This window comes from Poecilia reticulata, chromosome 1, assembly GCF_904066995.2.
Source record: "Poecilia reticulata chromosome 1, P_reticulata-male-v2, whole genome shotgun sequence".
NCBI lineage: Eukaryota > Metazoa > Chordata > Actinopteri > Cyprinodontiformes > Poeciliidae > Poecilia > Poecilia reticulata.
Genome location: NC_088830.1, coordinates 26,521,915 through 26,534,436, shown reverse-complemented (window position 1 = coordinate 26,534,436; position 12,522 = coordinate 26,521,915). Strand labels below are relative to the sequence as shown.

Below are 12,522 nucleotides of genomic sequence, written 5' to 3'. Positions count from 1 at the left end.
TTGTCTTCCCATGCAGAACTTTCTGTGCATGCCCCTTTACTGTTTCTTGCTGATTTTCATCAATGAGCTAATTCTGCGGTAGCCTGCCACTCACTGCCTTTATGTAACGCTATAATATGCATTTTGGGTTGCAGCAGCCTTCGTCTCTTTTTTCCCCTGCATTGACGTCACTGACTCCCACTCGCACCTCCTTCATACACCAGTTTTACTGTACAACCACTAACACTTTTTATTTACACCTGTGCCACGCATGAAACTCTCCATGGCGTCCTGGTCAGAGGCTATTTGCGGACTCAAAATCTTATTAAGCGACTAGACTGGGCTCGGCGCTTTGGGTCTGCGTATTTGTGGGCTGCAGGTAGGGTTGGGCGGAGGTGTGAGTTGGAGCCGCTCGTAAGAGACGCAAGAAGGCGTGAAAGTCGGACTGCAGCGCGGTTAAGGACGCCTCGGGGTATCCTGTCGCACCTTCCTCTTTACTCTGCCGTCTTTCTGTTGGGTCATAAGCCGCCATTTTTTTTTTCCTTCAGAGGACGGCTGTTATCGTTTGAAGGCAACAAAACACGGCGGGACCATGCTGACGCTGCTGACGTCCATGTATCTGGTGGTGCGGGCTGTTTCCCAGCAGGTGAGCTAAAAGCAGCACAGCTGCTTAGAAAAACCGGGGGACGGAGCCGACTTTGAACGCACCACGGCAGAAGAAGTCATACGTAAAACCGTTTCTGTCCCAAATGTGTCTGCCTCTTATCGTTTTTTTTTTTTCCTTTCTTTTGCTACATTGGTAAATATAGGGGTGCAGCATAGGGCCCTATATTTTTGTTAGGTAGGCCTTTAAAATGAAAATATTAAAAAAGTATTTCTAAACATACTAACACGTTTGTTGCTTTGACATTTGACAAAGGTAAATCTCTCTGATTTATTCAATAATATAAGTCAAAGTCTGAGGTTTTGATAAAGTATTTACTCCAGTAAGTCAAAGAATGTATATCAAACAACTTCCGCTTACTGATTTCAGAATAAAAGTCTCCAAACAAAGCCAACCTAATTAGCCATGAAATGTGAATTTTTATGTAAAATGTAATAACAACTATAATTGTTGGTATTGTTATTGTGGGTATGCATTTATTGTTTAAAATTACTCATTCAGAGATATAGTTTCATTAAAACCTTTAAGGATACATGAATGTATGTCAAACCTAATCTTTATTCAAGTGAAAACATGAGCTACATGATTTTATAAAGTCATGCAATGGAGATATTGTTAAAATTGACAATATTTTTAAAAATATTGAGTCCATTTTTTTCTCTCATGCTCTTCTGCAGCCAACAGCATCTTTATATCAAGTAACTGAGATTTCTTAGAACAGTCTGAATGTATTATTGGCATAATGTGTAAATTAATAACATTGATGTTATAATTGTATGTAAATATTAACCATTAGCACTTTATTTGGTGTATGTTATGCAGGCAGTTCAGTGAAAACATTTTAATTTAGGTACATAATTTAGGTAAATAATTCTTTAACTGATGTAAGGTTTAAACTAAACACCTCGTTGTTTATTTATTTTTCTTTTAATTTGCAAACAACGCTTAATAATAAAAGAAAAATAACTCGAGTGACCCCCACTAGAACGATCAACTTCAGCAGGAGCGGATCTACTTTTATTTTGACAGTTACATTTTCAGACTTCCGGTTGCGTTCTCTGTGTTTGCCGGTGCTTTGCAGCAGCTGAACAAACTGCAGCTTATCAGCACCACGGTCAGCTCCTCGCTCTGCTGAGCTGCTGCAGCTTTGAGCAGCTTGATAAAAACAGAACTTGAAAATCCAACATGGCTGCTGTGCCCTTGACCTGCTTACACCCTGGCATCAGTTTACCTGGAAACACCACCTGATTCCCTGTCTGATCTCTCCTGCACAGTGCCTCCCAGCCCTGATCCTGCATGTTTTTTTTTAGACGTTTGCCAGCCTCAGCACACCTGATTTTAAGGAATGAGTTACCTCAGCAGCTTGTCATCAGGTTTTCCTGTTAGTTGGTCATTGATTTCAATCTTGCATGCTGCCGTACTCTAAGAAGCAACAGCTACATTTATCACTCTGTCGGTTGTTTTTCATGCAATGTGTCTGGTTTCAGATGAGGTTTTTGCGCAGTGGTGGATAAATACAAGAAATGAAAACTTGTAACCTTTTTGAGCTTGAACCTCTTTTAAAAATCCTCACTAAAGCATTTATTTAAGAGTTTCAAAGTTCAAAGGGTAAAAAGCGTATTTCTAATTTTAGCATCTACTGTACAAAATAACTTTAAGACAATAACCTCTTGACTGTTCCTTGTAAAAGCAGAGTAGTCCTAGAAGGTCAGACGGGATTCATTACAAGGATTTACCTCCTGCCAAGCTACAGATAACAGGTTGACAACTTAACAAGTTTACAGTTAACCCAAGAGACTTCCTGCAGCAGAGGGAGAGACTTTTACTTTGAAATGAAAGTAATCATCTAATTCAGTGGCCCCCAAACTTTTTCCTGTGAGGGCCACATAACTTTTCCCTTCCTATGTTAACATAAAGGTTCGTTTTGAAGTATAAGTTGCTACTTACAGGCTTCAAAGATTTCGACCTGGAATGCAGCGTTCATAACAAACACGTGTGTTCATCTGCTCTACCGCTAGCAAACAACCGTACTGATTAAATAACATAAAAGTCAAGCAGTTCCCTAAAAGTCCAACAGATGGCAGCAATGCAAAACAAAACACCCACAGTTTCCTGCTAAAGAGCCCCCTGGTGGTTGAAGAAAAATCCACATATAAACCGGAAAATACAATATGTGATCTGAATGCTCTCTGCTATTGTTCAAGGGGCCGGACCAAATGTGGAGGCGGGCCCGCGGGCCGTAGCTTGGGGACCACTGATCTAATTCAACCCAGTGAATTCACCTGGGATGAATCAGTTACTTATGTTTTACACAAATGAGCACTTATTGTGTTATAAAAATGAGTTCTTAAATCAGGATTTATCAGAAAATAACAAGAATTTTATTAGATTCTTGTTATAAGATTAATAGCTTATTTCTGAAAATGTTTTTTTAAAACCCTCCTTGGGTCTTTTTTAAAGTCTTAGTTTTATGCATCTTTGCTTAACACAGATTTTTTTTTGGTTAATACACATTTTAAACTAAATGGAGTAAATGACTGAAATCGGTTCAAAACTTTGTTCCGTTGTCGTCCACTAGGTGAAGATATTTTCTTATGTACTGTAAATTTTTCAAGGTGCATAACACCAACACAATCATTAAAATAGTCATTTAAAGCATCACTAATTTAGGATGTTAAATAATTTTATTTGCTACATATTGTGAGGACTGAAATGAACGGTATTCCTGAAAATAATTTAGAAAAACATATGGTGACATCTAATAATATTATAAAAATTATTAAAAGTGCATTTTTTTGTGTGTGTTGCAGAGAAAGCACAAAATGAATTTTTGGGCCCGTATTTTACTATAATCTAGTAAAATATGGGTGCATAACACTGGCTTTGCTTCACATGCTCACAGCCTAATACAGGATTGATTTCAAGATCTTGTTATTATGCTTATATAATAACATATTCATATCCCATCAAGAAACCAAAGGTCAAAATACCAAATGCTCCTTATCATTTCTAAATCCAAAGTAAAAAGCAATCATGGTGATCATGTGATCTAGCTTATCCTATTCTCTGAAATAATTAGATCTTTTCTGAAAATTGATCATTTAAAGAAAATTTTAAAGATTCACTTTCACTCAGTTTGTTTTTGAGCTGTTTTTACGATTTTATGGTTTTATAGTTGTTGTTTTTTTACATGTTTTATGTTTAAATCTTGAGTGCTTTCTGTAAACACATTAGTGTTTTGCTTAATTCATTTTTCAAAATTTCCTCTCAAGAATATGTATCTGAATACTATATATATATATATATATATATATATATGCAGTTAACCCTTACTGAACCTTATTCAGTGGCTTTGTAGATTTTTTTTTTAAGGTTAGGTGATTCCTCGAATACTTAGTGTAATAGTTGGTCTTTTTTCTCCCAAAGGTTCAAGATCTTACAGGTTCTTAAAGATCTTACAGGTTCTTAAATGACAATGGGATCTAATGGGCTTGTGTCTTGAAAATATATTTTAAAAGTGAAATGTTAATGATAGGGAAACAGACTTATTAGACGTCTTATTATTAGACGTCTGACGTCTTAAATAAAATCGTGTAATTTCTCAGTTGGCCACAAGATGTCACTGCTATGCGGCTTAAAGAATCTCTTCTAAAAAAGGAGTCTTTTCAGAAAATCGTTCACTGTTGTATGTGGCACGAGTGGGCGCGGTTTGATCAGAGCAATGCATTATGGGGTGTTGCGTTCTTTTTGAGGTAGTTGCAGTCAGAAAGGGTGAAAAAGCATCGTAAAAAGACTACAAGTCCCGTACTTAAGTAGGAAATGTCACTTCAACGTCTGACTGTAGAATACACGGATAGAGGTGACCCCTCCGTCTACCAGTCCGACTCTGAGCAGGGAGAGCAGCAGCTGAGCCAACGCAACTTCATCCTTTAGCAGAAATGGTAAGAGGAGCAAATTAATGATTAGAAATATCACTTTATCATCTTATAAAGACTTTGCCAACGTACGTCTTTCGAAATAACCCAAATGTAGTTTTGTAGACGGTGGAAGCATCGCACGTTATTGTTCACTTTATGCTAAAATGCTAATATTATTCGTGGGATTTACTCTGTTTTGGTGGGCTGCTTTAGCCGGGATGTTGCGCAGTTAGCATCTCGGTAATGAGGGCCTGCGGTTGAATGTAAACACACAAAGTTAGCATCAAGACACAGCGGTGCTTGTTAGTTCAACACTGAGCGCTGCTGCTGCTGCTGCTGCTACTCGACGGTGCTTTCATACATTTTCATCCGCTTTGACACAGACAGGGCGGGTGGCGTGGCGCAGGCGTCACAATGACGTCACCGAGACTTTTGATTTTTATTCTGCCCGATTAACCAATCAGGGCGATCTTCATCACGGTGGATTTTAACGGTTGAAAAACGATTACATATTGGCTGTTTAGTCTTTTAAAGCAGAATGATGTGAAGATGATTCTTAAATGCCAGCAAACAAATCAAATTAAAAACAAAGTTGAATGACTTGAGATTCAACTTAAGGTTTATGCAAAGTAATTCTGTTGTTTTGAGTGATCTTAATGGAGTTTGTGGCCGAGTCTCCTTCATGTGAAGGACAGAGCTCTGCTGCAGGGCTAGTTGCTGTTATTGACCTTGTCAACAAACTGCCTCACAGGAGGGTTTAACCGGTTACAGACATGCACTCCTTTCATAAAACAATGTACACACACAACGAGTGCACAACAGAAATGCAGGCTGCTGCCATAACATGTCTCTTAAGTAACTGGGTCGGTTACTCAAACGAGCCACTCTTGTGTTTTTTCCCCTCCAGGCTGAACCAATTCGTGTTGTGGTGACTGGTGCTGCAGGCCAGATTGCTTACTCCCTGCTGTACAGCATTGCAAAGGGAGATGTGTTTGGCAAGGACCAGGTAAGATTCATTCAGGTTTTATTATATAACCTTCAGCATCAGCAGAAGGCCCCCTTTTGCCATGAACCCGATCACTGCACAGCTGGAACAAAGTGCTTTACTGTTATGTAATGGAATTACAATGAATAATGTACGTTCACTGAAAGAATACCCTTGATTTACTTGCAACATGGCTTGATAATGTAGAGGCGGAAAAGAAAAATAAGACTTTAAGAAACAATCCCAAGAAATTTAAGTATAAGCCGGAGATGCAGAGAGTTGCACTGATCCTACTCAGGACCCAGTGAAAATATATAATCTGTATCAGTTTCAGGATTTAAATTCAACCTTGTAAAATTGTCTCAGAATGTAATTGATGCACCATTTGCTCAAAATGTAATCATGTTGGTAACCTTGCAGCTCAGCAAAAACAAAAACCGACATTTTATTTTACAAGTTTCTGAGATACAGCCGTGCAGAAAAACATGTTTAGTGACTTGCAAAAGCACCTCTTGAGGTTTTTAATAGAACTGCAGGTGATAAACTAACATAGAAATGTGCACAGTTGTGGAGCAGAAAGAAAATGAAAGGTGTAGCATGCTTTTTGCTTTCTTTCTGTTTTTTGGGGCACCACTTTTACCCTGACAGTGATAAATAAAACCCAGTTCAAACCTATTCCCTTCAAAAATCAGCTAATTGGTAAGAATTGTCAGTTCAAACCTATTCCCTTCAAAAATCAGCTAATTGGTAAGAATTGTCAGACATGCACTTAACAAATATAGTCCTGTTTGCAGTTTGCAACAATAGGTAAAGGACGGGGTACACAGGAAGTACATGCTTTGGTCAGGTGAGACAAAAAATGAACATCTTGGTCTATATTTAATATCCTATGTGTGAGCAGCTATAAACTTTAATTAGTGGCTGCGCTAAATATCCTGAAAGAACAATTCATAGCTGCAAAGATATTTAGAAAACTTGTGGAATTGAAAGTGTTATTTGTTTTGCTCCTAAATTTTAAAAAAATTAAACCCTTTCGGTGTTTAAAGTCAGGTGTTGACTTTAAATACAGTTTAACAAGATGGAGAACTCTGTAAAAATGTCTTTCAGGAAACATTGAGGAATATGAAGGACATTTGGTGGCGTAAATTCTAGGAAAGGTTTTAATTTTTCTGAACCAGATGGAATGTCATAGAGTGTGCATTTAAACCAACATTGAGATCACCCTTTTCACCCCTGAACTGTTAGTTCTTGACTTTGTCGTCTGAAAAATCCTCCTAAAATCAATTTTCCGTCGTATCATCAGCCAATCATCCTGATCCTGCTGGACATCCCCCCCATGCTGCCTGTGCTGGACGGAGTCGTCATGGAGCTGCAGGACTGCGCCCTCCCTCTGCTGATGGGTGAGTGTTTTCCTCTTTCTAATCAAAAGGAGACTAACACTTCTTTTAAAATCTTATTTAACGAAGGTTTTTATACCTGTTGTTGAGTCTTACGTTAAAACGCTTCATCACAAACGATGCATATGACCCCTTTTGTTTCATGATGTTTTCCCAAAGAAAACGGACAATGAATCACATATTACTTTCAAGTGGGCTATAATGAGCCTCTGTGGTGTCCTTGAGAAGTGCTTCTCCTACACACAGGAGGAAGGAGTGTCAAAAACAAGGCTTCTGATTGGATGCTGGTTCAGCCACCACAGCAGCCAATCAGAGCTGTGGTGGTACAACAATGAACAGAGCAGCAGTGAGCACAGATTGAAGTTCAGTCTGATAGCAGATGGATTTGGTCAACCCAGCAAACGGCAAACCAATGTTATCATTAAGATCAGTCGAAGCAGCAGGAATTAATCTCCAAGATTAATCTCGGTAATGAGATGGTGTTTCTCTGAAGTCTTCAGATCTTTTAGCTTTGAGACTGAAGGAAAAAGTAGCATAGTATGCATAGGAAGTCGTCAGAATGTTAAGAAGAATGCATCCAGGTCTTTACTTTTCCATCAAAATGTTCAGGCAACCTAACATGTTCCACATTTTCTTTTTTTTTTTTTCATTTGAATATGGACAAGTGTGTAAAGTATAAACTAATACTGAACACTATGACATTTATAGCCTTAGGTATAAAGGCTGTAAATAGCCTTTATAACTTCCCCAGAAGTGCACTTCAACTTCTGGGGAAGTTGCAGTGCACTTCCCCAGATGGGCCTTTAATAACATAAAACAATTTAAGAACATTAAAACAACATGGCAAGATTAAATGTTATGCATAACATAAATCCTAAACTTCTGCCTCTGCTTTCTACAGAGGTCATCCCCACTGACAAGGTGGAGGTGGGCTTCAAGGACATCGATGCCGCCATCTTGGTGGGCTCCATGCCCAGGAAGGAGGGAATGGAGAGAAAGGACCTCCTGAAAGCAAACGTGGCGATCTTTAAGACTCAGGGATCCGCTTTGGACAAGTATGCCAAGAAGAGCGTAAAGGTGACGCCTCAGGCTTCCTTTGGACTTGGTTATGTGTTATTGGGCTACATAATGGTGTCTAACCTCAGCTTACTGCACTCCAACTTTGAGGGAACAATTTCCCAGAAAAGTTATTTTTTTCTTTCTATTGTTATTCTTATACTGCTACTGACAAAAACATGAAAGTGCTGAAATGGGCTCTTTTCACCAGGAAAAACTGCTGTCTTTTTACAAACCCAGCAGTTTTTTTCTGCTGTCCTTTAAATCTGTGTTCAACCACAGTTTCATGTTGCTACAAAGTCACAGTTTACTATAATCTATAAATCTGTAGCAAATAAATCAGCACCTTATGTCATTAAAACTTCTGAGTGACATTAGATAGGTTAAATATCTCCAGAAATCAATGTGTGATAAATGGCAAATCTGTGCAGGAAGGAAAACATTTAATTATTTACACTCTCACCCACAGACAGGCTGATTTTATTAATTTTGCATATGAATATTGCGCTATATACTTTAGTTATCTGTCGGATGGTGGTTAAAACATTTAAATGACAAAAAGACAAAAACAGAAGGAATTTGTAAGGGTGCTTTTTACAGCACTTTATCTATAAAAATATACAAGTTTAACAGTTTGTTCTAACTTTTATTGATGAAAAGGGTCAAGTTCCACTAGCAGATTATTTCACTAAAACATGGGAAAATGTCTTGTTATAAGTGATATAAACTGCCATTGGAACAAGTACTTATTAAGCTGTTACTGACTTAAAGCCAGCTCATATTTCTTGCTGAGAAGTTATTTGTAAGTTGTAATATGACATTTTCACTAGAAACTAAACCAAAAATACTTGACAAGATTGTGTTTTTAAAGTATGACTATCTAGTGATTTTGACAGAAACTTCCTGATATTATGATATCAGCTGTTTCTCAGCTGTGTGTAACTGCTGTTGCCTGACTCACAGAGACGTTCTTGATTCTTCCCATCAGGTTTTGGTGGTTGGAAACCCGGCAAACACAAACTGTCTGGTTGCCTCCAAGTCTGCTCCATCTATCCCAAAAGAGAACTTCTCCTGCCTGACCCGACTGGACCACAACAGAGCGTGCTCCCAGGTATGTCCAGGTCTTTATGAAGATGGCCCTCATTTATGAGCACACTGGAAAAAACAAGGACAAAACGACTTCCTTTAGCTTCTTGAATATACTGTTGAAACCAAAAGTAGAAGCTTCTTAAAGAGGCAGAGACCTGTGTGTTGATTCTAATTTGAAAGAAGATTTTAAAGTCATGATTGCATAATAAATTTAAAAAAGTTCAGTAATTTCTATTTGCATGATTAATCTTTTTCTCTCTTTTTCTGGATGACAAATGTCTTCAGTCTGGTGCTTTGGTCTCAACTAACGCTTAATTCATTTTATTTGTTGTTTTGTTTATTTATCCTGGACATTTAAAATGTCTTCCAGTTCCAGTGTTAAATGTTCATTAGAATTTAAAATTCATTTATCTCTGAGAATTTTTTGATGTTCTCCAACAATATTATCGTTTATCATAAGAACTTTTAGGACAAATTGTAGCCCTGCAAAATTTAAGATGATCCTCTTAGTTACAGTACATCTCTCTGACCTGCAGGTGGCGATGCGTTGCAGCGTGTCCTCCAGCCACGTCAAGAACGTCATCATCTGGGGGAACCACTCCTCCACTCAGTACCCTGACGTCCACCATGCCAAGGTGAACGTCGCCGGCGGTGAGAAGTCCGCGTACGAAGCTGTGAAGAACGACGCCTGGCTCAGAGGAGACTTCATCTCCGTGAGTACTCGGCCTCCTGTCAAAGACGGGTGTATGAAAATAAAAAAGAATTTAAAAATACCTTTATTTTTGAAATATTTTCCTTCTGCAGACGGTGCAGCAGAGAGGTGCAGCCGTCATCAAGGCGAGGAAACTGTCCAGCGCCATGTCGGCTGCCAAGGCCATCTGTGACCACATGAGGGATATCTGGTTTGGCACCAAGGAGGTCAGTGTGAGCAGAAAGGACAGGAAGTGGTTACTTTGACAAAAATCATTACTTCCAGAAGAAGAAAAAAAAACAATACAATGGAATATTAATCTTTGAGGGTTCGTCTGAAAACATGGTATGAGTTCATGGGGTAGGACGTCATAAGTTGTTTGTTTTTTTACTCCCACTCCTTTTCGACCATGTTAAGATTATTGTGGTACAAAAATATGTCTTTTGCATTTCTTGTTCATGTCTGTTTTTTTAATACTGCTATCATGTTTGAAATAAATAAAATTTAAAAAATGCTGCTTTCATTTCTCAGCAGCAGGAACTCTTGGGATAATACTATTTTCTGTTTTAATTTTATCAAAATAAAAATCAGAACCTTTGTTTTTCTTTTTTATATTAGTAGGTATTAACAAGTATGTCTATCAGACATTTTTGTCTGATCTTTGCTAATTATTTTAAGCTCAATCAGTTTCCCTGAACATTAATTTTGAAGTCTTCACACAGATTGTCAATTGCATTTAGGTCTGGACTTCGACTAGGCCATTCTAACACTTGAATATGTTTGATTTAAACCACTTTAGCTCTGGCTGCATCTTTAAGGAGTATTATGTAAAATCAACTCTTTTTTTTTAGATTTGCATCATATTACGATGTCATTCCCTAATCAAAAACACACTAAGTTTGTTGCTTTGATTCCTTCATGCATGTTTGAGGAATCCTTAAATCTCCCTTAGCAACCATTCATGCCTAACAGCAATTAGCAAACACCTGGTGCAGCTGCAAATCTGCTGAGCTTATACAAACTGCTCATTATGCTAGAAAAGGCACGATGAAGAGCATTTTTGTGAATCTGAAAATGAGTTTAGTAGAGTAGGAGCTTCTTAAAGAGACAGGGATCAATTTCAAGATGTGAAATATGTCTGTGATGAGAAGCCAAGCTTTTTTTAAGTTGTTTTTGATACAGCATAGTTGGTGTCACTCTCTGTTGTTTAAACTACTATAAATAGTTTCTCTGTTTGGTTTCCTGCAGGGTGAGTTCATCTCCATGGGTGTGTATGCTGCTGGAAACTCCTACGGCATCCCGGAGGACCTCATTTACTCCTTCCCTGTCCAGATCAAGGTGAGCTGGATCTCAAAACCATTTCAGTATGAGAACGATTGATGGAATCAGGCTGTTCTGTTCGTATGGGTTAGGACACTCAACTTTATTCCTGTTGATTGTTAAACATATTCAGTTTTTTTCTGGCGACTTTAAACCTTGAATGAGAAATGTTTCTTTTTGTCAAACTGAGGCTTTTAAGTGAAAAGAAAACCACTTGTTTCAAAACTTTTAAGTATCATACACAAAGTACAGGGTTTGTGAAATCCTTGAAAATGTTTGAATTTTGTAATAAAGTGCAATCTAATGTTTCTTTAAAAGCCTATATTCGAAAGACATTATGTACAGTTGTAACCAGATATGAAGAGATAATAAAACATGATTTTCTTTTCTCACTGTCTGAAGTTACATCAGGCCACATCTCTCGTTTTAGGTCAGTTGGAATTACCAAAGATATTTTTATTTACTAAATGCCTAAAAACTTGGCGAGAACATTTTTTAAGAAATTTAATTACTTAAGAGAGATCCATCTTTTTCAGTTTTTTTTATTTTATTTTTTTACTTAGACCAGTCAGGTCTATATGGTGTGTGTAAGAGAGGCATTTTTTTTATATTTTAGTTTACCTTGTCCCCTCTGTAGAATGTACATTACTATCACAAGATATTATTAGCGGTAATAAACAATGTTAGAAACAGTTAAATCGAAACAGTTTTTTAGTTAGTTTGTATTTTTATCTCCAAGGTGTGGTGCTGGAAAAGTTTGGAAACTTGCCTTGTAAATACTTGAACTTTACTGTCGGATAAGTGTACGGACCCTGAAAGTGTTTTCTCTGTTCTAATTCCCAGAACAAGTCCTGGAAAATAGTGGATGGTCTCGACATCAATGACTTCTCTAGAGCCAAGATGGAAGCCACAGCAGCCGAGCTGGTGGAGGAGCGAGACACGGCCCTGGACTTCCTGTCCAAGTGACTGTCCCCTCCTGCTGACCAGCAGCAGCTCTTACATCCTGGCTGTTCTCGCCTCTGAAGATGTCCTCCACTGCTAAACCATCTGAGCTGGAGTCTGTGTGTCACCTCTGAGAGTACGTGTGGATGTGTGTGTGTTCGAGCGTGTGTGTGTGTGTGTGTGTGTGTAACTTGGCCCCTTCTTCAGGTTTCCAGAAAACCTGCTATAACCTCCACAACCTGGCCTGACCTGTGTGTGTGTTTGCGTGTGTGTGTGTGTGTGTGCAAGACATCAAGACGTCTCTGTTAGTAGATGAAAACACACACATTAGCTGTGCAGAAACTGTAACAAACCATCTTCTCTTCAATAAAACTATGAAATCTGACCAACCCTCTCCAGCCTCATCAGTTCTCATCACTCTCACTACTACACACCTCAGCCTGCTCCTAAACATCTCCGTTTGTTTTAAACTGAGCTGAAAC

At 38.3% G+C, this 12,522-nt stretch overlaps 1 protein-coding gene across 2 annotated transcripts; it reads left to right on the top strand.

The window, feature by feature from the left end:
* The first annotated feature begins 230 nt into the window (after positions 1 to 230).
* Positions 231 to 12,425, top strand: LOC103469884 (malate dehydrogenase, cytoplasmic-like). Of its 2 annotated transcripts, XM_008417903.3 has the most exons (10): positions 231 to 451; positions 528 to 625; positions 5,468 to 5,566; positions 6,849 to 6,945; positions 7,844 to 8,019; positions 8,987 to 9,109; positions 9,624 to 9,800; positions 9,892 to 10,005; positions 11,027 to 11,116; positions 11,942 to 12,425. In XM_008417903.3, exons 2-10 carry the CDS (start codon positions 572 to 574, stop codon positions 12,062 to 12,064), a joined length of 1,053 nt encoding a protein of 350 aa, XP_008416125.2. In that variant the 5' UTR covers positions 231 to 451; positions 528 to 571; the 3' UTR covers positions 12,065 to 12,425. The 2 variants fall into 2 exon arrangements, with proteins under 2 accessions (XP_008416125.2, XP_008416133.2); XM_008417911.2 differs by lacking the exons at positions 231 to 451; positions 528 to 625 and adding an exon at positions 4,457 to 4,584.
* The last annotated feature ends 97 nt before the right edge of the window (positions 12,426 to 12,522 follow it).